At 35.7% G+C, this 23,553-nt stretch overlaps 1 protein-coding gene across 5 annotated transcripts in view; it reads left to right on the forward strand.

Moving 5' to 3' along the window:
- Positions 1-22,855, forward strand: part of OPA1 (OPA1 mitochondrial dynamin like GTPase) — a 92,812-nt gene extending 69,957 nt beyond the window's left edge. For all 5 annotated transcript variants that reach the window (XM_032869269.1, XM_032869268.1, XM_032869271.1 and 2 more), the window contains 2 exons: positions 19,480-19,547; positions 21,711-22,855. In XM_032869269.1, the coding sequence (XP_032725160.1) occupies positions 19,480-19,510 (31 nt within the window). In that variant the 3' untranslated portion in view covers positions 19,511-19,547; positions 21,711-22,855. The remainder of the gene's footprint in view (positions 1-19,479; positions 19,548-21,710) is intronic.
- Positions 22,856-23,553: the final 698 nt, after the last annotated feature.

Raw genomic sequence — 23,553 nt, forward strand, 5'->3', positions numbered from 1 at the left:
TTGTGCTAACTTGTAGATCTGTGTTTGTGAACTGCCTTACACTAGCTGTGTTACCTTAGGCAGGGTATCTCTCAGAGTCTTAGTCCCTTTGTTTATAAAAATGACTCCAGTAGTTACTATATTCTTGGAGGGGCTTTGGGAGAATTACTTCAAAAACCACTTGCAAGTCCCTGCTTCACAGTTTTATGCTCCGTTAGTGCTGTTACAGGAAGAGGTGTGTCAGTGTTCCAAGATGCGCAAATAATTTCTTTCGTATCCTTCAGGACATGGTTATCAGACAGCAAGTACTTCATTGTATTTCACCAGCATATATAATTTTAAGTAATTAAAAATAATGTGTCTTTTCTCATATTTTGTAAGAGAGCTTTATATAACCCCATTACTTTCCAGGCCCAATTTGATTATTTCAGGAAAGTGAATTGCTAACACAGATTTGTACCCTGTCAAGCCAAGTCTTTAACGTTATCCTGCTCGTTTTCCTGAGAAAGTACTTTATGACTCCCTTGAAATGATTTACTGTTTTTTACATATAAAATTATGGTCGTGTTAATGTACCAAGTAACGTCCTTGCAGGTGTTTCACCAGTGACTCAGATTCATCATTCACACTGAAGGAGCAGATGAGCCATGACGTTGTCTATTAGTTGGAAAAGACTCTTGGGAGTACCTTTTCCATACTTTTTTATCTTTAGTGTAACACTTGGGAATATGGTCATGGATCCTTTTAGCCAGAAAACTTTGAAAGTTTTAACAGTAATTACTGTATTACTGGGATCAGAGTTTTTCATATATAGCGTATTCAGTTAGAATACCGTGTGTTGATGGAATTCAGAGAAGGGAAAATTGTCAAACAAGCTTTTACTACAATTTCAAAATAGTATAGGGGTAGAGTATTGTGGAGTTTGGGAAAGTTTGGTGCATCATATTTTTTGCCAATCTTACTAAACTTGCTCGATTTTAAATCCTTTCACTACTTTCTTTACTTTGGAGATTTCATCAACTGATTGTCCTGAGTTAGGAGGGTCAAAGAAATGAAACAAGAGCCTACCCCTTGTAGTGTCAAGAACAGAAGTCATACATAGGAAACAGGACTCTTTGGAGAGGTGGTGGATTCCATAGCTGGAGCAAGAAAAGATTAGGATGAACCTGGAGCATCCTAAGATGACGGAAGAAGGAAGTGGTTGAAGGATGATGGGGACATGTCAGCAAGGTGCAAAAGCCAGCTTCAGAAGGCTCCCACTAGCCAAACTAGGACAATTGAGGTAGCAAAAGAAATAATGACAAATACTAACTGTAACCCACTGAATAAAATAGGATTCCATAAGTTGATAATTATATAAATGAATAAAATGGATTATATAGATAAATGAACAAAATTAGTGATGAGGAATGGGGTGGTTATATAATCACACAAAGTATCTCCTCACAAAATAATTGAAAAAGGAAAAAGAGTAACTTTACAATGGAGAAGCCTGGCAATAACCACCTTAATCAAGTTGTCAAAGTTAATATTAATATTACCAGTAATGGTCAAATTAGAACTGTGTGCACCTTGTGGAATGCAGTAAAAAAATGCCAAACATCACTTCTTGGATATTTTTACCAAAGGATGTGTAACTTAAATCCAATCATGAAGATTCATTAGACAAACCCAAATTGAGGCACAGTCTGTAGAATAACTGGCCTATAATCTTCAAATGTATCAAGATCATGAGAAACAAAATAGTGAGGAAGTATTTCAGGTTGAAAGAGACTAAAGAATGAAAACAAAATGCAATGTGTAATCCTGAACCTAATTTTGTTGCTCTACAGGATGTTATTGGGATGTTGTTGGGATGTTGTTGGATGTTACTGGGACAGTTGGTAAAACTTGAATGGGGTGTTACATGGTAATGATACATCAGTGTAAATTTTTTTAATTTTGATTGTAAAATTGGGATTATTTAGGAAGATAGTCTGCATTTGTAGCAAGTACACAATACAATATTTGGGCTTTATGGGATGTAATGAGAGTAAATTATTCAGGAAAAATATGTTCTTTGTAGTGTTCTTACAACTTTTCTCCATATCTGAAATAATTTTTACATAAAAAAGTGTAAAAATGGTTTAATTTTATTTTTATAACTGTATTTGTTTGTATAAATGGATCATGGTCAGATGAAAATAATTTAGAGAAAATGAGAATTTTAAAAATATGAACTCTGAATGTGTTGAAAGGCTTAGTTACCTCCTGGACATTTTTTTTTTCTTTTTTTACATAGGCTCCACGTCCAGCGTGGGGCTTAAACTCATGACCTTGAGACCAGGAGTCACATGCTCTACCAACTGAGCCAGCCAGGTACCCCATCTCCTGCATAGCTCATCTTTCCACCTTAATTCCTTATTTGCAGCATCTGGTTCCACCTACAACTATTTAGTGTTGAAATATGCCCACTATGACCTTGATGAAATTCTTTTGACTTTGTAGCAAATTTTATTTCAAAGGATTTTTTGTGGATATTTAAATACAGTGTCAACTTAGATAAAATCCATTTGGATTCCCAGTAAAATTTGTAGTAATGTTTTCAATATATTTATTGAAACAGACTGTATTTTTAATGCTTTCTTTGAAGAGGGGAAGATTGGTATAGTTTTTTCATAAGGTACTGTTTTATGATTTATAAAACCTATTTTATAATTGTCATCATATAAAACAATACTAACATCTCATAGATAATGCTAACATCTCATAGACATTTTGGAATTTGTTCTACCCTATCCTGGAAATGGGGTATTTGGGCACTGGTAACAATTGCTGTAATGTTGCTAAAGTGAGTTTCAGCAAAACAGCGTGGAATTCTTTTATTATTTGTTATATGAATGTTATATCAATTGTTAACAAGGTTATTGTGAGTTTTGGACCTTTATATCAATTGCCTGGGATTTAGAGCTTAGGTTTCTTTCTAAATTCTTGTTCACTAAAGCCCGAATTTTCATTCTGTATGTAATCAAAGAATCATTGATACCTGGGAGTTAAAGGGGCGTTACAAATCATTTAGATCCAAGATCTATAGTCTTTCCCTTTTATTTTAAAATACATTTCATTTTTATATCAGAACTTGAAACTGTTTATGTTGAGTTAATATTTGGATACTTTTCCTGTGCCAGATGTTAGTTTGTGTGCCTTATATGCGTTCTCATAGGTTCAGACATTTTTTTTTAATTTTATAGATAAAGAAATGGAAGCCTAGGAACACATAGGTAGTAAGTGGTAAAGCCAAGATTTGAGTCCATGTCTTCAACTACTGTGCCGAATTAACTTGAGAATAAAACTCAAGCCTTTGAAAAATGTAATTACACAAAACGTGGTCCGTTACATTTGGAAGCTTATAGTTAACAATGTCCTTTATGGAGTGCGTCAGAAAAAACCTACATATTAGTGATTTAATATTTAAACTTTCAAATGATATGAAAACTTTGATAGAATTAGAACATCTAGATAAGGGAACACTAAAGTGTAAACCAAGACATTGACCAGGTTAAAGAAATTAATTTATGACTTGTAAACATGCTTCAAATTAATATCTATCAAATTCCACCATAGTTAAATAGTATGTACATTGCCCGAAATTCAGACACAGCTTTTCAAGATCCAGTTGTAACAGATAGAGAATGTTTACTTGAGCATAAACATTGTTACTCCAAGTTGAGGGGTTTTTTTGGTTTTTTTTTTTTTTTTTGGCTTGGGAGTGTTGAAATCTATGGTAATGGGCTTCAGTGTATTGCTTCCTGCTTCTTGTACTTTATACAAATTGAAGGTGTGCTTCAGTAAAAATTGAGTAACTTCGTATTTCCATCTCATTTACTAAGTGAAATGTGAAACAGTGATAAACTCCTTTACTTGGGCTGCCATTGCTTTATACTTTATTTTATTTAATGATACAGTTTGATGTCCCTAATGTTTAAAATAGTATAGCTAATAGAGCCTAGCAGATTAGAATTTTCCAATATCCGCAGCTTTTTTCCTCCTGCAGTTAATTTGCTCTGCTGACTCCCTACGCGAGGTGGCAACAGCTGGCCTTTCACTGGAGCCCAGGGATTAGGGAGCAGGAATCACAGCAGCGTGCTCGGCCTCTTGCCTCTGTTGACTGTTCTTTATTGTTTGATGCCTGGGCATCTCCCAGACAGCCAGCAATTGTTTCTTAAAACTTAAAGTTTGTTTCTCTTGGGAGTGTACAATGCTGGTGGGGCTTGTCTTTGTGTCTCTTCACTTTCCCAGTCTCCTCTTATAATCCATCCTGTGCTTTCTCTTGATAATTAGAAAGGAGCAAAGTTACCAGCTTTGTATCTTAGTGTGAATGAGATTCAGTTTTGACTCTAAAAACTTAGATGGAAATTTTATTTTTCTCTGAGCTACCAGATACTCACTAGCAAATTATTTTTGGAGTGAAAGTTTTGTTCATTATTAGCCTACTAGGGTATTTTTGAAATTGTGATGATAAAAAGGGCATGAGAGCAGAGTGAACCAGTACTGCTGTTTTAAAAGCTAAAATTGGAAGAGAAATGCACCATAGCTGCTTAAATTTTAAAAAGATCCTTTACTGGTACAGCATAGGGAATCAAGTTGATGGTATTATAATGGCACTGTATGGTGACAGATGGGAGCTACATTTGTGGTGCACATAGAATACCAGACTTGTCTCACATCACTGAGTTGTACACCTGAAACTAATAAAACATTGCATGTCAGCTATACTTCAACTAAAAAATTTTTAAACATTTTTTTATTAGATCTAAAACATAATTCTAAGGGTGGCTGAGTGGCTCAGTCTGTTAAGCAGCTGACTTATTTCGGCTCAGGTCATGATCTCAAGGTCTTGGGACCAAGCCCTACAAGTTGGGCTCTGAACTCCACAGGGAGTCCGCTCCAGGAGGATTCTCTCTCCCTCTCCCCATGCGTGTATGCGCTCACTCGAGCTCTCTCTCTCTTTATTGGGGCGCCTGGGTGGCTCAGGGTTAAAGCCTCTGCCTTCTGCTCAGGTCATGATCCCGGGGTCCTGGGATCGAGCCCCACATCAGGCTCTCTGCTCTGCAGGGAGCCTGCTTCTCCCTCTCTCGATGCCTGCCTCTCTGCCTACTTGTGATCTCTGTCAAATAAATAAATAAAATCTTTAAATAAAACAAAATAAATCTTTTTTAAAAAGACCACTGACATTAAATAAATAAATAAATAAAGCATAATTCTAAGTGTGTAAGGTAGTTAAGAAATACATCTTTGTGCTATGTTGAAACTTGAGTAAAAGGTAGTCAGAACATATCTAGATGGAACCCTCAGCCAGAACAATACTGTTGTTCTTGATCTAGAAAGGAAGACTACCAAGATACTCTCGGATTTAATTTCTGTTGGTTATTCCACATTCCTAAACTTCTTCCATACCTGCCTTATCCTTGAAGGCCATTATGGATGAAAATAGTGACTATGAAGTAGTGTGAGACTGAAAATTATCCTAAAAAATGATTATTATACTCAGAATCTGGAACTTAAAATTATGGAAAAGAGAACTCCTATTTAAAACTATTTTTCTAGCGGTAGGGCTCTGGCATGCAAATTTTAACAAGTCTCCATAGAGGATTTTTGCTAGGCACCACCACTACCCATCATCCTGCCCCCAAGTCCATACTCTAGAAAATTCTAACTATTCACAGCATTAAAATTGTCGTTTTATTAACTGGGATAAAATTGACACTTATCTTCTTTCAGTAGACCCTTAGAAACCATGTGACTATTGAAAATTGGTAAGTTATTTGAACTCTGTCTGTAGTAGCATATTCATTTTGTGTCTATTGATATAACCAAAGAAAATAAATTTTTTTTTAAGTTTTTTGTATTTATTTGACAGAGAGAAAGAGATCACAAGTAGGCAGAGAGGCAGGCAGAGAGAGGGGGTGGGGAGGCAGGCTCCCCGATGAGTAGAGAGCCGATTCGGGGCTGGATCCCAGGACCCTGATATCCTGACCTGAGCCAAAGGGAGAAAGGGAGAGGCTTAACCCACTGAGTCACCCAGGTGCCCCAGTAAATGAATTTTAAAGGGATTTGAAAAGGGAACAGGTAGCATTGAATTGTAGAATTCTAGGTAAGTAGGCCTAGAGAGGCCTACTTTTTTTTCAAGGCACAATCAGAGAGAATAGAGTAAGGTGCCCTGGAGAGAAAACATGAAGTATAAGGACCATAACCCGTTCAGTTTTACTTGTATCTGAATACTGTTACTTCATTTCTTTGGCCAGTAATTGTAAGACCTCAGTACAGGTTTCTCATCTCTCCTGGCATTTAGCACATTTCTAAGCAGTCTTTTCCCTTTGTCTGTTTTTTATGTCTCTTCCTTCTTGCAGTCTGCCTTCTTGCAGACTATTACCACTTGCTCAACCAGGATTTTTCCTCCTCCCTACTTATTTGCCTTCCTCCAGTGATTGAAAACCTTACTGAGTTACTGCCAGTATTGTTTATTTGAGCAGAAGGCAGACTTCCCACTGTAGGCAACAGTAGATCAACTGAAATAATCAGTTTAAAAAATAAAATTTGGTAGGGGTGCAGGGGGAGGCAACCTGCATGACTCTGTCAGTTAAGTGCCTGCCTTCTGCTCAGGTATGATCCCAGGACCCTGGGATCCAGTTCCACATCCAGCTGCCTGCTCAGCAGGGAGCCTGCTTCTTCCTCTGCTCCTCCCCCTGCTTGTGAGGCACGCTCGCTCACTCTCTCAAATAAATAAATCTTTAAAAAAAATTTCTTATCTGTTTTGATCTGTTCTGCTAAAGGGATTTGGTTATTTCATAAATGCACCATATCTTGTATGGTATATATTGTAAGTGTTCAGTGACTATTTAATCATGACCTTTTAATACAGATTCTTTATTAGCCTCCTCTTCCTCCTGGCTTAAAAAAGAGGAAGGAAGCTAACTCTTATCCTAAGGAATCTTTCTAACACTCTGTCCTGCCAGGAAGCTACCATATCATTTCTCTTGTAGAACAGCTTGCATTTGCTGTGTTCTCCCCTGTCTCCACCCACCCATTCCCTTGCTGACATCTTGTGATACGGCTTTCATTCCTAATGAAACCACTTGCTTCTAGGTCACCAGTGATTTCCTAATTGCCAGTCCATCCAATTTACCAAAAAACTTTCATAATTTTTTAAGTTGATTGGAATTGCTTTCATTGTCTTCCACATTCGGGTACCTTTTGTGTACTTTTTGGAATGGTTATTAGTAGAAATTAGTATATTTTAAAAAACAGATTGGAATGTTTCTCCTGTTGATACAGGGTAAGATAACTTCTTTCTGTTTTGTGTTACCAGTGTTTGAGGTCTTTAAGGCATCTGTTCAGGGTAAAAGCAGTTGAATTTTACATTTTGCCTTTGTGAAATATTTTTCATAGTAAGTGAAAATGACAAACTAAGGAAGATAGCGAAGAATTATTTTTACCTTGAGTCTGCACAGGTGAAGTAGACTCTGCTTTGTGTTGTAGCGAGAGAGGGAGAGAGAGAGACAGACAGACAGACAACACAAAGAATAAAGTAATCCTCAGGGAGAGTCCTCTCTGTTAGAGAAGTAGTTATTTACACACAGAATTCACATGACAAGCCTGAGCGGTGTGCTTTCCAGGTTATTGATGAGAAAATCCAGACTCAAAATGGGGCATTTAGAATCAAGCACATTTTTCATGGCCTAAGTGTATCTTTTAAAGGCAGCATTCAGGGTTATTGATAAATTGGTATATGATTAAAATGGTATTTACTTCTCTGTAATCTTATACAGGCTACTGGTAGTGTTTTATTAGCAAGTATATTCTTTTTGCCTTAAACTCACATTTTAACTTATTAATAGTAAGAATAAAGATAAGAAAGGTATTCGTTTATCATTTTGAAGTAGGTCTTATTTACATATTGTAGTGTGTTTATGTGTCTCTCGTTATGTAAAAAAGCCAGTGTGCATATTTTCAGCTAGAACTTCAACTCCTCCCCCCACCCAGGCTAATAACGCTTAACCACTTCCTCCTTACTGAGACCTTACTAGAATGAAGTAGTATCTTTAACGTTGGGATTAAATTGTGATGTGTTTTGGTTTTTGTTTTACGATTTTCTCTCCATTGCTAAAATGGAAAAAAAAGAACATTTTAGTCATTGAGAACCAAATCTAATCATAAAACAGGCTACTGGCCTGTGAAACACTATGTTAAAAAAATAAAATTAAGCCAAGATATGAATAAATTTTTTTTAAAAGGAACTGTCTTGGAGGATGAATTGGTGCATACTGAAAAGGTAACTTCTGTGAAGTAGGGTTCTCAGGGTAGTTGGAGAGGGGAATTAAAAGCAAAGGAATTTTAACTGTTTACTATTTTGTACATTTCTAAATTTCTTTCCCCAAATAAGCATAATTCAAAATTACCTTAAAAATTTCATATTCTTAATTATTGTATTCATAGAAATGACAAATCTAATTCATGATATAATCAATCTTAAAAGTGACGGATGATTTTTTCAAATAATTTCTTGGTGATTGTGGTGACAAGAGACATTTCATGGGACTAGATAGTAATTGCTCATCATGGGGTCTTCCTCAGTAGTTGTGATTCACTTTGAATTCTTCTGATTTCCAGTAAATGCCCACTCTGTCATCTGTAAACAAATTGAAATCTTTCTTGAACTGGTGAAGTTTTCAAGCTCATGCAACCCATGCAAGATAATAGATTTTCCCTGCTTCATTGTTACCTGCGAAGTATGAAAATAGTCCATTTTAATTTCTCTTAGGACATCTGTTTCGTATCTTCCTTAGTATTGTGCATTGTAGAAATGAGTTTGCTGGTTTTTATTCACTTGAGTTAGATCTGTTTCCTGGATAAAGGAATTCAGGTCTTTCTAAACTTACCTGTTGAGTCTCCTTGAGGCACTACTTCATTCTCTGAGTCATAGGTACAGACTACCTGTCTCCACCAAGTACACTACCAGGATTTCAGATGTTGGTTTTAATCCCTCTTACTATCATAGGCTAGTACATATATTTGCATTGTGGAAAATTAGAAAATACTAGGCACATGGGTGGCTCAGTCTTTTAAGCTTTTGCCTTTCAACCCCACATCTGGCTCCCTGCTCAGTGGGGATCCTGCTTCTCCAATTTCCTCTCCCTCTCCTGTTCCCCTGCTTCTGCTTGCTCTCTCTCTCTCTCTCTCTGTCTCTCACATAAATAAATAAAGTCTTTGGAAAGAAAATCAGAAAATAAAGAGCGCAAAATTTTTAAAACAATTGCCACTACCCAGAGATAACCACTGTAACATTGTATTCTAACAAAAATTTTAATGTGGTCTTAGGGACATAATTTCTGCACATTTCTGGAACACATTTTTCATGTGGAGATCTTAGCTTGGCTTTCTCTTAAACTACCAATCTTCACTACCTTGCCATTGCTCCTATTTCTGGACTCTTCATTTATCAGAGTAAGCGAAATTTCTCCTTTTTTTCTTCATATGGTACTAGTTACTTTAAATAGGTCAGGTATTCCAAAGGATATATCATAGCAAAACACATAGAAAATCACTCTGCTTTGAAAGTTAATATCCACCTTGTATCCAGGACCCTGGCACTTCCTGTGTGTGCTTATGCCTGCATTATGTCTGTCCTTTCTCCGAAGATGTTCACATCGGCCCCATCTTAAAGCCACTGGATTGATTCTTGAATGCCCTCTGCCTTGATCTGACTTATCCAGAAAAACCTTTGAACTTTTGCCTGCTACCTCCACTTTAACCATCCACTCTCTTAACTTTGGAATCTTTTATTTTCACTTCTGCCAAATTTGTTTTTTCCAAGATCGCTGACAGTCAGGAGAGAGCAGTGAGCCAGGTGAGCATTAAGGAATAGAAAGTATGTTCTGGTGTAACCGCAGCATTTGGTACTTCGGGATCCACATCCCGCTTGGACCTCTTCAACTGTGTAGAGCTTTGTACTTCCCAAAACATGTTACATTTGTCCATGTTTGCCTTGTAAAGGCATATGAAGCTTATGAGGTATTAATCCCCCGTTGTTCAGATGGGGAAATTAATGATCATTGAGGGAAAAGATTTAGCTAGTTACATAAATATTTATGGCAAAGCTGGGGATAACAACATGTGTTAGAGATAGTTTATTTTCAGATTTGTTTTGGGATCTGCTCATCTTTAGTCTTTAGGTTTGTGCTTGTGGGTGACCAAAGTCATATAATTTGGCTTCCGTTTTTATATAATTTTCAGTGTGCTAGTTTTGATCCTCCTCTCCTAAACTAATTATTAAGAATCAAGAACAATGAATTGGTCTCCTAAAGATGTATGTAATGGTTTCATTGTTCAAAAAAGATAAATATATAGGTTTATAAAACTGTGTGTTCTGCATTGGTCTTTCAATTTTGTGATTTTCCTTTTTTTGTAGGAAATAAGAAATTGTGATGAAATGTGAAGGTGATTTTCTGAATTAATGATTATATGTAAAACTAATTCTGAAGTTATTTTCATTTCCTTGAGTCTTACTCTGACTGGAACCAGCATCAACAATGATACCTCTTTACAGGGGCTTGGTGAGAAATAACTGAGAACTTACGGAATCAGCCTAACAAAACATGAATTCCTGTTAGCTCTTCTTGTGATAAATTTAATAATAATCCTTTGTCCTAGTGCAGCATCTAAGTTAAGAAATATCATTGTGTTTCATTTTTGTTTTTCATCTCACTTAGCTCATAACTTTATTGAAACCTGCTATTTTTAGTACCATATTTTTTTCATAAGCTTTTGGTAAGGTTCATAAATCAGATTACAGTCTTTATTCTCATATTATTTTCTTCTACTTTTAAAGATTACATTAATGAGCTGACTGTTTAAGAATCATTCTCATGATTCATTCATCTGTTACGCCTCCTTTTAAAGCTTCAGCACTGAAGGTCTTTTGACAAACCAATATTTATAACAGTTTGACAGCAGGATGAGGAACAGCGTTTGTCTTTGTAACAGCTTGAAGAAAGACCCTTTCCAGGACCCAGTCATGCAGTTACAATCTTGACCTCTTTCTTATGCTGGGAACATACATACAGCAGCACCTCCCATGTGTTTTCTTGTCCCATTGACTGTCCATTCACTTCCCATCTGTTTTGCAGCCTTAAAGGAACAGAAGGGGCCCTCTTCTTATAAATCTGTCTTCGCTGGTGATAAATGATGTCCTGTCTCTTTAAGGGCTGCCTGGGTGGTTTTCTTTTTCTTAAAATGTTTCAACTTCCCTTCTAATAAAATTCAGAATAAAATATACTTTTAAGAAGAAGAGGAAAATAGGAAAGGAAAAAGTGATGGATTATTTTCAAACTTTCTTAATTGATTGGGACCAAATATTTTACTAAAGATTTTTTAGCTTTCTCAATTAACTGCCTCAATCATATTTTAGAAATTGTTTTGATATTTAGATTTTTCTGTGGAGACAAAAGGAATGTATTTATTTTGAAATAATGTATTTATTTAAACTTTTGTGGGGGACAAATAAAGCAATGTATCATTAATGACTTAGTATGTAGAATAACTTTTAAAGATTTTTTTTCACCATAATTTGAGTTGATAGATGTAATTAATATGGAACATTTTATGTACTGGATACAGAATAAAATAATTCACAGTAGATGACTATTCATCTTATGCTAGAATCTTAACTTTTACACTGAAAAGACAATCATGAATCCTATAAAAATTTATTATTTTTTCTTCAGTTGCTAAAAAGAAATGCTTCAAGTATATATATTTATATGATTGGATTTTCCAAGCATTGAGCAGAAATAAAAATATTTTTTTCTCCCATGCAGAAGTTACTTATAGAAGCCTAATGGGACAAATATCACTCCTCCAAAAATGTTTTTAAATTACTGATTTTAAAAATATTACCAGCGTAAAAAGACCACTTCTCAAGTTTTATGCTGTATTATATGAAACAGCTGCCTAGTGGTACACCTTCCACGAACTAGTTTTTTTAGCTTGTTTGTTGATTCCCTCTCCTGTTTCAAAAAGAGGGTTTGCAGCAGCTTGCAAAGGTCTATCCTATACAAAAGGTAGAAATGCTTAAGTGGAAAGTTGGGTGAAAGGAAAGAGAAAGTTAAGGCCCGTGAGATCATGTGAAACTTGGGATAAGATTGGTACCCTCTCAAAATACTTGTTTAGGGGTTCTTCTGTTTTGTAAGTAACCTGAAAATTTAGCCCTGAGTTTCCTGGACAGCTGATGCAAAATGGAAAGCAAAGTTGATTACGTTGCTGGTGGCTGTCAGACCCAGCAGTTGCTTAGTGGAAGCATAGGTGTTGCTAGCATACAACACCTGAGGGAAATTTCATCCATCCTCACAGACAGAACACTGAGTTATATGATAGAGTACATCAGATGACTACGTATTATCACGAATTTTGTGGGGCTCTTGGTTTTGGCTCATTGTAGGCTAATAACATAAGTAGTTCTAGGTGAAATCAAAATGATGCAGTCCAGATACATAGCTGTTTGACTTATCTAAAGATGAACTTACATAGTATCTAATATCCCCTATACAGTCTTTCACATATGATTTCTTTTTGCAGCTGAGCCTTGTAATAATCAAGCAGTAGAAAGTTCAAGGTTTTATACTCATTGACAGTAACAAACACCTGGAATGGAGCTACTCTATTAATTAAGGGCAGATCCCATAAGCATTAATAGCTAGCTGAGATGAAATTATAGGGCCATCTACTTACAAAAATGAAAGAGCTGAGTGTAAGGCTACTCTGTGTTCATTCATCCTGAAGTCTTTTGGAGAATTTGCTTTAATATATCATGGAAATGTTTTAAGAGGTTTTGATTATATTGGCCAAAAAAGCCTAGTAGAAATGCTTGCAGTTAAGAGTTTTAAAAAAGAAAGAGAAAAAGAGGGAGGAAGGGAGAAAGGAAGGCAGGCAGGCTGGCTGGCAGGCAAATTTACTAACAAGTCACTGAGCTATTTGTATATTGATTAGACCTAAGTTATGTTTTATCTCATAGACTTTCTTAAGGCAGCTTTCTTTCTAAATCATACTGTTTTGGGGGTCTGATTACAGCAAATTTTTAAAATAGTCATCTTTACTGTTTGACTTATGTTTCGGTTAAGTAGATTACCCAACAGTGAATGAATCTTCATAGGCGTCTATTGCAGAGCAGGTTCTGTGCTAGGCCAAGTGATATTAAAAGACACTTTTTTGCCCCACATTGATTCTAGTTTTATACAATAGTATAAAACTAATGTTTCTGATGAGCCTGGATGGCTCAGCCATTAAGCATCTGCCTTCAGCTCAGGTCATGATCCCGGGGTCCTGAGATCGAGCCCCACATCGGTGGTGGGGAGCCTGCTTCCCCCTCTCCCCTTCTTGTTCCCTCTCTTGCTGTGTCTCTCTGTCTCAAATAAATAAATAAAATCTTTTAAAAAAAATCTAATGTTTCTGAAATTATGTAGCCCTGTGAGAATAATAATGGCATTTGCAGTTGAATTTTTATTCCGTGCTTAATACTGAATAAATTATAAAAAGTAGTAAGGAGCAAACAAGACAAGTTTAAAAGGATGCAGTTAAAAGATATGATCAGTTAGAATAGTACATTTCAGTTCTGAGTTTTAAAGGAATGCAGGCTTTGAATTCTTCTGGATAGTCCCTCACATTACACATAAACTGGGGCTGTGACATGACTGTGAATGTTAAAGGCAAAGGAAGGACTAGAAGCCTTGCTTCTGCTGACTACGCTGTCCCATAGCTCTTAATCCATTATGTTCTCATCTTTATAAAAACCATATAAAGTTACTACCCCATTGATTATTAGGGGTGTTAGTGCAGGGGTTTCTAACCTTTGTTGTCCTAAAACACTCCTTTCATTATATACTCCTGAGAAGTCTATGTTTTGGAAGATCTGTCTACAGTAATATATACTTTTTCATTAGAAACATAGTTAAAATTATATCTCCTATCAGACTAAATAATAATTATTCTGGGAGTAGGCATAATTCTGGCCAAAGATTTCCTGAGATAATAGAAATAACCCAGACAACTCTGCTACCACCTTCAGCAGACCCCTAGAAGTCAGGGACCCCACCCAGCTTTGAAATTACTATATCAGTCTCAAACAGCTTTCCAGAACATAGGAAATGATGCCTCCTTTTTCTATAACAAACAGAAGTATTCTGTTCATCTTCATTAATAAGCCTTTAAAAATAGCCATGCCTGTTTGAAGGGGGAAAAAAAACTACAGTGCCAAGATTTAGAGGAGAAGTATGAAATTTAGCATTACACGTTTGACTATCTTTTTGGTTTTCCCTCTCATTGACTATAAAAGGTGCTCCGTTTTACTTGTGCTAAATCTGTTTTGACTATACCTTTGAGAATCTTAAATCTGGATTCTTGTCCACCTTTTTCATCTGTTGGGTATTTTCCTTGTTTCCCTGTACTCTAGATAATTCCTCTAAATACTGAAGTTCTATAGAGCACTTGCAGTGTAATTGTCTAATAAAAGGCAAACCTTTTTAGGAACAACAAATGTTACATCTTAAAAACTGTTCCTTTAGTGAACCAACTTTTTTACAGGGAAATCTCACCTACAAGGTGTCCTCAAGCTTGGTACAAAGTAGGTATGCAGCATGTTACAAAACAGTTCTGTTAAGGTACATTTTGATCTTTGGATGTGTGGTTTGCTTGAAAGTACACTGCATGAGGAACTTTGCAGTTTGTTTCTTTGTGCTTTCTTTAAAAACCTCAGAAGTTGTAAAAGATTTATTTCAGCGCATATAGTAGTGTTTTGTGTGTGATTCTTTGTTCCTATTCTAAACTGTTATTAACCACTGAAGTGAACCTTCTCCCTGGTTTGGTCTTTTGGTATTCACAGTGTATTCAAAACCTAATTACAGATTAGTCTATATTTGAGACTTTTAGAGCAAGTATCAGAAGTTTCAAAAAGAAATCCAGAGTAGCAGTATCATTTCATGTGGAGATAAAGAGACCCAAAACATGAATGGGTGTCAAGTCATCTGAAGAAAAGAAAAAAGAGAAGGAACTTCATTCACTGAGACGGATGGTTTATGCGGTGGGGATTATGGGAATATTCATGACTCAAGAAGCACAATGAATTGATGTTTGAAATAGTTCATCTTTTAAGTAAACATTGGATAAATGGAAAGTAGACTCCGTATTCACTATATGTAGAATTGCCTATTTCAGAATCGAAATAGCAGTTCAAACAGAAATAGTGGTTTGTTAATCCCTTCCTGAGTTGGTTTAATTTATCAAGTTAATCTGAAATTTTATAAGCATTCTCTAGCTATAAATATTTAATGCAAATATATAATAGAAAAAGGAGTTTGTTTTGTAATTAGCTATGCTAATCTGTATACACATTTCTATGGGAAAATAATTTCTAAATAGCAAAATAGTTAAGTAAAGTAATATCTTGGAATTTGAAAACACTAATACTGGGACTTTAATTTGGAAGGATCAGAAAGTAGAAAGTTTTAGTTGCTAACACTTAACCTTATTTTTACAGATAACTCTATTTCCTGTGTGCAGTTAGATGACAGTTTGTACATAAGAAGAGCTGAAAACTTAGAATTTAAAATGAATGAATTCAAATATAAGAAATAATACTGTTTATTATTGGTAATATAGCTTCTTTGCAAGCAATGAAATGTCTACTTTCTAAAGCTCTGTGTGTGTGCGTGTGCGCGCATGCACGCGCACAGTCAGCATAGTTTAGTCTTCTTAATAAGGTGAAATAATCAAATTGATGTTTCTCTTTACACTGATAATGTTAGAGCTGAGTATTCTCTTCTGTATTGCTTATATGGTTTGGGTGACCCACCAGCTGTCCTTGACCTTCGTGGTCAGTGTGTATGTAGCCTGCCTCCTGTTCCCAGGGTGGCTCTAGTTCTGGCCTCTGCTCCTGACTTCTGTCCTCTTGGTCATTGGCATCATACCCAGGAAGCCTATTAAGTGATATTTTTCCTTCTTAGTAACCTATAGCCTTTATTTTTTGTGCTATACTTTTGGGAACTTCGCTTACCACCCGTTGAGTATTTATTGAGCATGTATATTGAGTCTGACATTGTTGTAGATGCTGAAGATGCTGAACTTTTTTTGTCCAGTTTCGTACTTTTGTATTATTTTCCAAGAATTTCTTCAAATGTGTGCAGATCTAGTCCTCCTTAAGAAGTAAGAGTTTTTTAGTCATTCTTAGGCACATACTTGGGAGCCTGCTTGGTAACTAATCCATTCCCTAACTTTTACCACAGTGTGTCTTACTTCACAAAGAAGGTAAAACTTAAAACAAACACACTTGAAATAACAGCATTTGTTTTGTTACCATTTAGAGTGTGTATATGGTAACAGATCTGGTATGTTTCTGAATTAGTGATGTCACAAAGCTACCTCTCCAGGATTCATGTCCTCGTCTTTGGCAGTGACACCTTTGGTCTGTGAGGACCAAATGAAAGGTGGGATTTAAAATCATTCCAAATATAGTAGACACTATATATATAGACTTAGAATGAGGTAGGTAGGAGGTGATCGAAGAGTTCTTCTCAAAGTCAGGATAGCATCTGTATCCCCAGGTCACTCCATTAAGTGCGCTGTATTAAATGAATGAACAAACGCAGAAATAAATTTTTAAATTTAATGTAAAAAGGGTACATTTATCACAATTACTCTTTTTTTTACTTAAACTGTTTACCTCCACCCTCTCCTCTCTCTTCTCTTCTACCCCCATTACTTCCTGGTTACTTACTTAAATACCCTTTGTGTCATTCTTGGGATTTCAGAGTATAGTGGCATGGTGTCCTGATATTCTAATTGTAAAATATGTAAAAACAGCTTTTTGGAAGGGAAATTTGGCAATTTTATTCTGTGGTTTTCTTACTAAAGTTAATTAGATAAGTCTTTTACTGTCATTTGGGAAAAAAAAAACACTGCTTATCTCTAATTTTAGAAGAATTTGAGTTTGATTCAGACTCCACAGTTAGCTGCCTCCATCTGAGTAGCCCTTGGTTTCTTTCTATACAAATAGATCTTGCTCTGAACAGTCTCTGGTGAGTGATGGTGCTATACTACCCACTCTCAGGTCGTCTGTCCAGCTGAGGATAGAGGTCATGGACAGGGCAAAAGGATGGATAGAGCTGGCCCTACAGCTGCCCGATTGTACGCAGATCGTGGAGAAGAGGAATCAGATTTCCTTTTCATACAGTTACAGCTTTCCCAAGTTGAAGTGGTTCTCGGTGAAATGTTTAGAGGAGCTGCCAAGGCTTTAAACACCTGGTATAGATTTCCATATGTTGTGCCATTTAAGCCAGATGATTTTTTAAATACCCTGTTCATTTCCAAAATTCTGTGAGACAACTTAGAAAACTCCTTTTCAGGGCGCCTGGGTGGCTCAGTGGGTTAAGCCTCTGCCTTCGGCTCAGGTCATGATTTCAGGGTCCTGGGATCGAGCCCCGCATTGGGCTCTCTGCTTGACAGGGAGCCTCCTTACCCCCTTTCTCTGCCTGCCTCTCTGCCTACTTGTGATTTCTGCCTGTCAAATATATAAAATCTTAAGAAAAGAAAACTCCATTTCTCCTACTCTCCCCTTTTTTTAAAAAAATTATTAAACTGATGAACTGTTCTACATGGAACTCTCTAAATACTCACTGAAGAAAATGGGTGAAAATGCTTCTAAGCAACAAATGAATTAATTTTAAAAATAAAAACACAGCCTTATTTTGAGAAAGGTTGTATATTTTGGGTTTGACTGTTTATAGTCAAAAAGTACAGACTAAACTTCCATGAGATGGGTTGGGATTATTTTTTCCAGTTTCTCTAGTTTATTTTCACATACAAGGAATTACTGCCACCTCTGCGATATCTATTCTCATGTTTGCTCAGTAAATAGTTTGATTAAAACAATATACTTTTTTTTCCTATATCTAGATTTTGTGTTAGTCTCAGACTAATACCAAGAGGTAGAAGTGTTAAATGACTGGCAAAAAAAGATGAAGACGTTATGTTCTTGATCTGGAACCATACAGGCTTTGTTGAGTTCCTATAATGCTAATAAGAATTCATGAAGAGGACAGGTCTCCCTTTCTTTGGATGTTCATCAAAACTACTGTCTCACTGATAGAAATACTTAACGTCTTTAGTTGCAGATTCTTTTTAAATATAAAAGATATAAATGTTGAGGTGCTTGGGTGGCTCAGTCACATGAGTATCTGAAACCTGAAGTTTCAGCTCAGGTCATGATCATGAGATGAGCCCCGCATCGGGCTCCATGCTCAGCACAGAGTCTGCTTGAGATTCTCTCCCTCTCCCTTTGCCCCTTCTCCTGCTTAAAAGCATTCTTGCTCTCTCTAAAGTAAGTAAATAAATAAATAAGTAAATTTTTTAAAAGATACTAATGTTGAAAATCTTAATGGTTTTTCTATAGCTATAATGCAGAATACTTTACAGTTTTGTTTCTAGATCAATAGTTTTGAACCAGTCACTTTACTTTAATTGATAATTCTCACTAATATATAGAATTGTGTTAAAAGAACAAAAATATTTGTCACTGTGCTTACCACAAGCTATATTTTGAAGGAGGAGTTGCATTATTAAGTTGGCAATGAAGTAGAATAAATCACAACTTCCATTGTTTTTAACATTTGGAAATTGACATGTACTGTGACTAGTGTGTATCTGTGAAGGAAATCTTTATATTTCATAGGGAAGTTATAGATTTTATTTGGAAGTCTATGAACATGAAAACCTAAAATCAAATAAAATAATGTAAGTCTGTCTTCAGTGCCTGCAGTGTTTTTCAACTATATTCATTTATAGCTAGAAAAGTACCTTTTTTATATGTATTTTTTAAGTGTTTTGCCCTTTTCATGTTTGTTGCAAATATTTCCTGCAATTTCTTTGATTTACTTTGACATATAAAGTGTGCATTTTAATGTGGTCTTACTGGTAATCTTACCCTTTGTAACTTTTCCCGTTTATCCTGGAAAGTCATTTTCCAGTCTAAGGCCTGTTCAATGCTCACCTGTATTCACTTTTAATTTTTAAAAATGGTTTCATTATTTTATTTTATATTTTCCTCTGTTCCAGATATTGCTAACTGAGTCCTGGGTTGGACTCCAAAGAATCTGAGAATTCCTAAAATTCTATACACAATTACATATGTATCTATACATACATTTTTCTGTGTAAGATTCCATAACTCTTAATATTCTGAAAGGGGTCTGTCACAAACTCTACATGCCCCTTTCCAGAAAATTGTTATGAGCTACTACTACAATTTATCTTAATCTTTTTTCGATATAAGGTAGTATGGGATGCTAAAGTAATTTTTTTCCCTTTTCCCTAATAGAGTATCCCAGACCATTTATTGGACAATTATCTTTTAAGATTTGTGTTGCCTTGAAAAATAAATCCACTTTTAACTAATTTGTTATCTTTTTATCTCTGCAGAAAAAGTCAGAGAAATTCAAGAAAAACTTGATGCTTTTATTGAAGCTCTTCATCAGGAGAAATAAATGGTAATAAGTAAAAGTCCTCTTACTGCATTGGTACTGACTAGATGCAAAATTTGTATTTTTTAACTTATTATTATAGTTTATCATTATAGTTGACTATATCTTGCTTGTCCTTAATAACAGTTTTAGTGTAATTAAATAATTTTAATAGCAGGAATCTCTGAAACTAATTCTACATTTCATACATGTAATGTCCCTTTTGAATACTTGATTGTCTTCTGGCTGAACTAAAAATATCCTCTAGAACTCATTTTGAACAGAACAAAGGTAAACAAAGCTCTAAGCTGTTTCATAATATGCACGTGGCTCGTAAGTTTTCTGCATGTAAAGAATTGGACTGTAGCCCTCATTATTTTATTGCTCATTGTTCACACTCAGTAGGTAATTATGTGTATGTTAACTTGCAAAGCATTTATTTGGCTTGACTAGTAATCCTAAAAATTTTCCTAAATCTTATTCTCTTATGTTTAAAAATATTTCTGTTGTTTAAAATAACTCAGATAGCCTTAGAATGTAGTACTCTTCTGAATGTGTGGACTCTTGTCTAATTCTGTAGTCTGGCATTGGAAGCATGTTCCAAATAAAGTATTACATATTTAAAGACTTGCCTTAGTAGCTTAGTAACCTGCTGATTATTGCTAAAGAATTATAATTAGTAAGTCTTTTGCTTTTACTGAAGAAACTGAGAAAGGGAAAATGCTGTAATTAAGCCATTATCATGTATTTAAAATATTTAATTAATCACTTCATTTGTGAGCCTTGCCCTGTAGGCAGCATGCAACACATTCAGAACTGGAAGGAATAGAAAAATGAAAGATTCCCTCCCTAGCTGCATTCATTTCAGGAAAGGTCTTTAGCCAGACTACCTGTTTTCCTCTATTGGAGGGACAGTATATTTGAGAAAGCAAGCTAGAAAAGGAAGCACAGCTCAGATCCTTCTCATCAGAATAGCATCCCAGCAATGAATGAGGGAGGAAGGACTTAGAAAGCTTTCCAGTAATGCTTTGTTACTTTGTTCTGTCTCTCTCCCTGAAGTTAAGACAGATGTATATATGGATGTATACAAAATGTATCTAGAAACTAAGTATCAATCATCTTGAACACAATCCAAAAGTAATTCATTGTTTTTAAAAGTGTCTATGTTCATAAATTATTTTATACAACTTCAGTGTCTGAAAATTTTCTCTTAAAGCCATAAGGTTGTTATATCTTCCTCGCTGTCATAATTACTATCAGTAATTAATATTAATGTTAGAAATAAACATTTTGAGAGCCTTTTTGATTTGGAGATTCTCTTCTTCAGTACCAACGTTCTCTTGAAATTTTTGTTTATAAATGTGGTTCAGGGCGGGGATGGGGGGGTGGAGAAAATTCATGAAAATCACAGAAACCCATTAAAAATAAAAGCTTCATTTCTGTCTTTAATAAAATGAAGAAGCCTAAAGCCAGCCAGTGTTTTACATAATGGTCGATGTCACTTCCCTGAGCTGGTCAGTGTGACATCTTGGTGTTACCATTGCTACTGAGAACATGCCTTTTCCTTCCAGAGTGTCTGTGTCAGGTGGAGTCCAGGGCAGTCCCAAGAGCTAAGTTGTAATGACACTTGTCTATGAGGAAACCACCCCAACTTTCATTGTTCCTTACTTGTCTTTAGTCTCTAAGGCCCTTCCCAACCCTTGGGATTTATAACCTTGTCAACTGTTAGTAATTCTATTTTGTACCCTGCAAAGCCAATGAAAAGAATAAACGTGGCAAAATGGTAGTAGCCTTGCTTCATTCTGACCATTTTATAAAAGTTACCAGGAACGAACTTTAAAGAATAGTTTCTTAATGATAGGGTTTCTCAGCCTGATGGTTTTTAAGTAGTTCATTCTGATAATTGCTGAAGAGGTTTATACCCAACACAGTCATACACAGTTTCCTTCTGCTGATTGGTTTTAATAGGTTTTTAAATTTTTGCCATCAAAAATAAATTAACAGCATTTTTTGATTTACACATCATGTTAATAAAATTGTTCTATTGTTACATTAGGTGATATTTTGAATTTAATAAAACTAGCAGACAAGCAGTTAAGCTTCAGTATTTTTATAATCTTGCAGTAATAAAGTTTAGAAATTTTGTATTTGTCTCATACCTTAATTTATCAAATGTGTTTATTTTTGCAGAATCCTACCCATAATATAATCACCTCTGCATACATGTGAAGAAAGAAAACTTCAAGGTCTCTTGTCCTGCTTTTTTTCCTTCTGCTATTCCACCTTTTTAAACATAAAATAAAGTCATGGGATAAAAATAATTTATGTGTGTTCGAGGCACTTTAACCATCAGTTGCCTTTCGAATGCAAGAACAATGGAAATGGCATTAAAATCCTGTTTTATTGTATTGAAGTGACAAATTAAGATAGTACAAGTGGTGTGGCAGTTAGATTCAGTCCTTGAAGATAAGAAACCTGCTCTCCTGCTTGTCTCATTTGTGGTGGCACGTGTTCAACTAATTCATTAGCTCATGTTACTCAGTGTCAGTTTTTTTCTGGGGAAAAAATGCCAGATGTTGTGAAGAGCTATCAATTGTATATAAGATGATGGTAGCCCGCTAAGTTGTTGTCTGTATCTGTAATGCTCTATATGCAGTAGCTATCTGATTATGAAAATTCAGTTTACATTTATCATGTGAAAGAGGACTAGCTAACAGAAGAGTGCCTCAAATAGGTGAATTCGGATTTCAGCAACTCCGGGTACATCCCGTGAAAGAGGTCTCACCCTTCATTGCTGGCTAAGAGGGCTGCCTTAGAAGCCAAGTCGGCAGCGGCTTCCCTGTTTGCTTCCGTTGACAGTTTCATCCTTTCTGTACCCATTTTGGATGTTGTATAGGTAAGTCGGTGTTCTGTTAACCATGGATGTTTTGAACCCGTGGACAGAGCTACTGGATTGTGACACAGGGTAAGGAAGATAAAGAATAATCAGTTGACTGATTTCATTGAGACTGTTATCAAGCATTTCTGGTGGGCTTCAGGAAAAGGCTTTCTGTCACAAGACTGTTTTAAATAGAAATTATTTCAACCGAATAACGACCATCTCCCTCTTAGCTGAACATGTAAAAAAAAAAACATAAAATTTGATTCACTGTAGTTCAGTTACTGTACCCTCACAGCATTTTCGTGTGTTTCATACAAATACTTTTTTATTGGCTGAAGGACTTTAAAGCAAAGAAATAAGCCATTTTGGGCTTAAAATCTTTCTCGTTTCTCTCTGCTCTTTGTTGCCATTTCATTAAGCCTTTATTAATCTAATAAAAGTGCCCATTGTGTGACAGTTTTATTTTATAGTTTACTTAATTTTACAGCTATTTTTAGAATTATGTTTTGGTAACAGTTTACTTGCTATCCCACTTTTTTTTTTTAATTTAGCATCAATATACTCTTCATTGTGATTTCTCTAAGATCTGAGGACATTTAATATACAAAGTTGGAAGGATATCACAGAATATTTCAGAAATTGAGAATTCAGTAAATATTTGTTTTATACTATTTGATAAGAAAGGTAGATCCAGTTTTACACAGCTGGTAGCAATCTGTGTTGTTATTTGGTAGAAGAGAGTCAAGAACATTTCATGTGTCTTTCACCTCTAGGGCTGATGGGTGAACAGAAAGGGAATAAATACACACACACACACACACACACACACACACACACACACACGTGTTCTGTGCTGAGTTTGGAGATGACCTCACTGGTTAACTCCCTCTAACCAGTGCTGTTTGGTGGTAACTCCTCACTGAAGCAGGCACTGTGCACTTAGGAATATTTCTGTAGTTGTAAAACACAGCCACTTTACAACTATAAATCTGTTTCTAAAGAAATAGGACCATGTTTATTTGTATATGCTATGGATAGGAAAAAAATACCCTCAGCTGTATTTCTATAGCTTTTTCCCAAGCAGAAGGTTAATGTTAAGTCAGTACTTTTTCACATCTCTTTGTGTAAATACAAGAAACAGTGATAGGTGTC

Source organism: Lontra canadensis, unplaced genomic scaffold (genome assembly GCF_010015895.1).
Source record: "Lontra canadensis isolate GAN:19392208 unplaced genomic scaffold, GSC_riverotter_1.0 scaffold38, whole genome shotgun sequence".
Classification (NCBI taxonomy): domain Eukaryota; kingdom Metazoa; phylum Chordata; class Mammalia; order Carnivora; family Mustelidae; genus Lontra; species Lontra canadensis.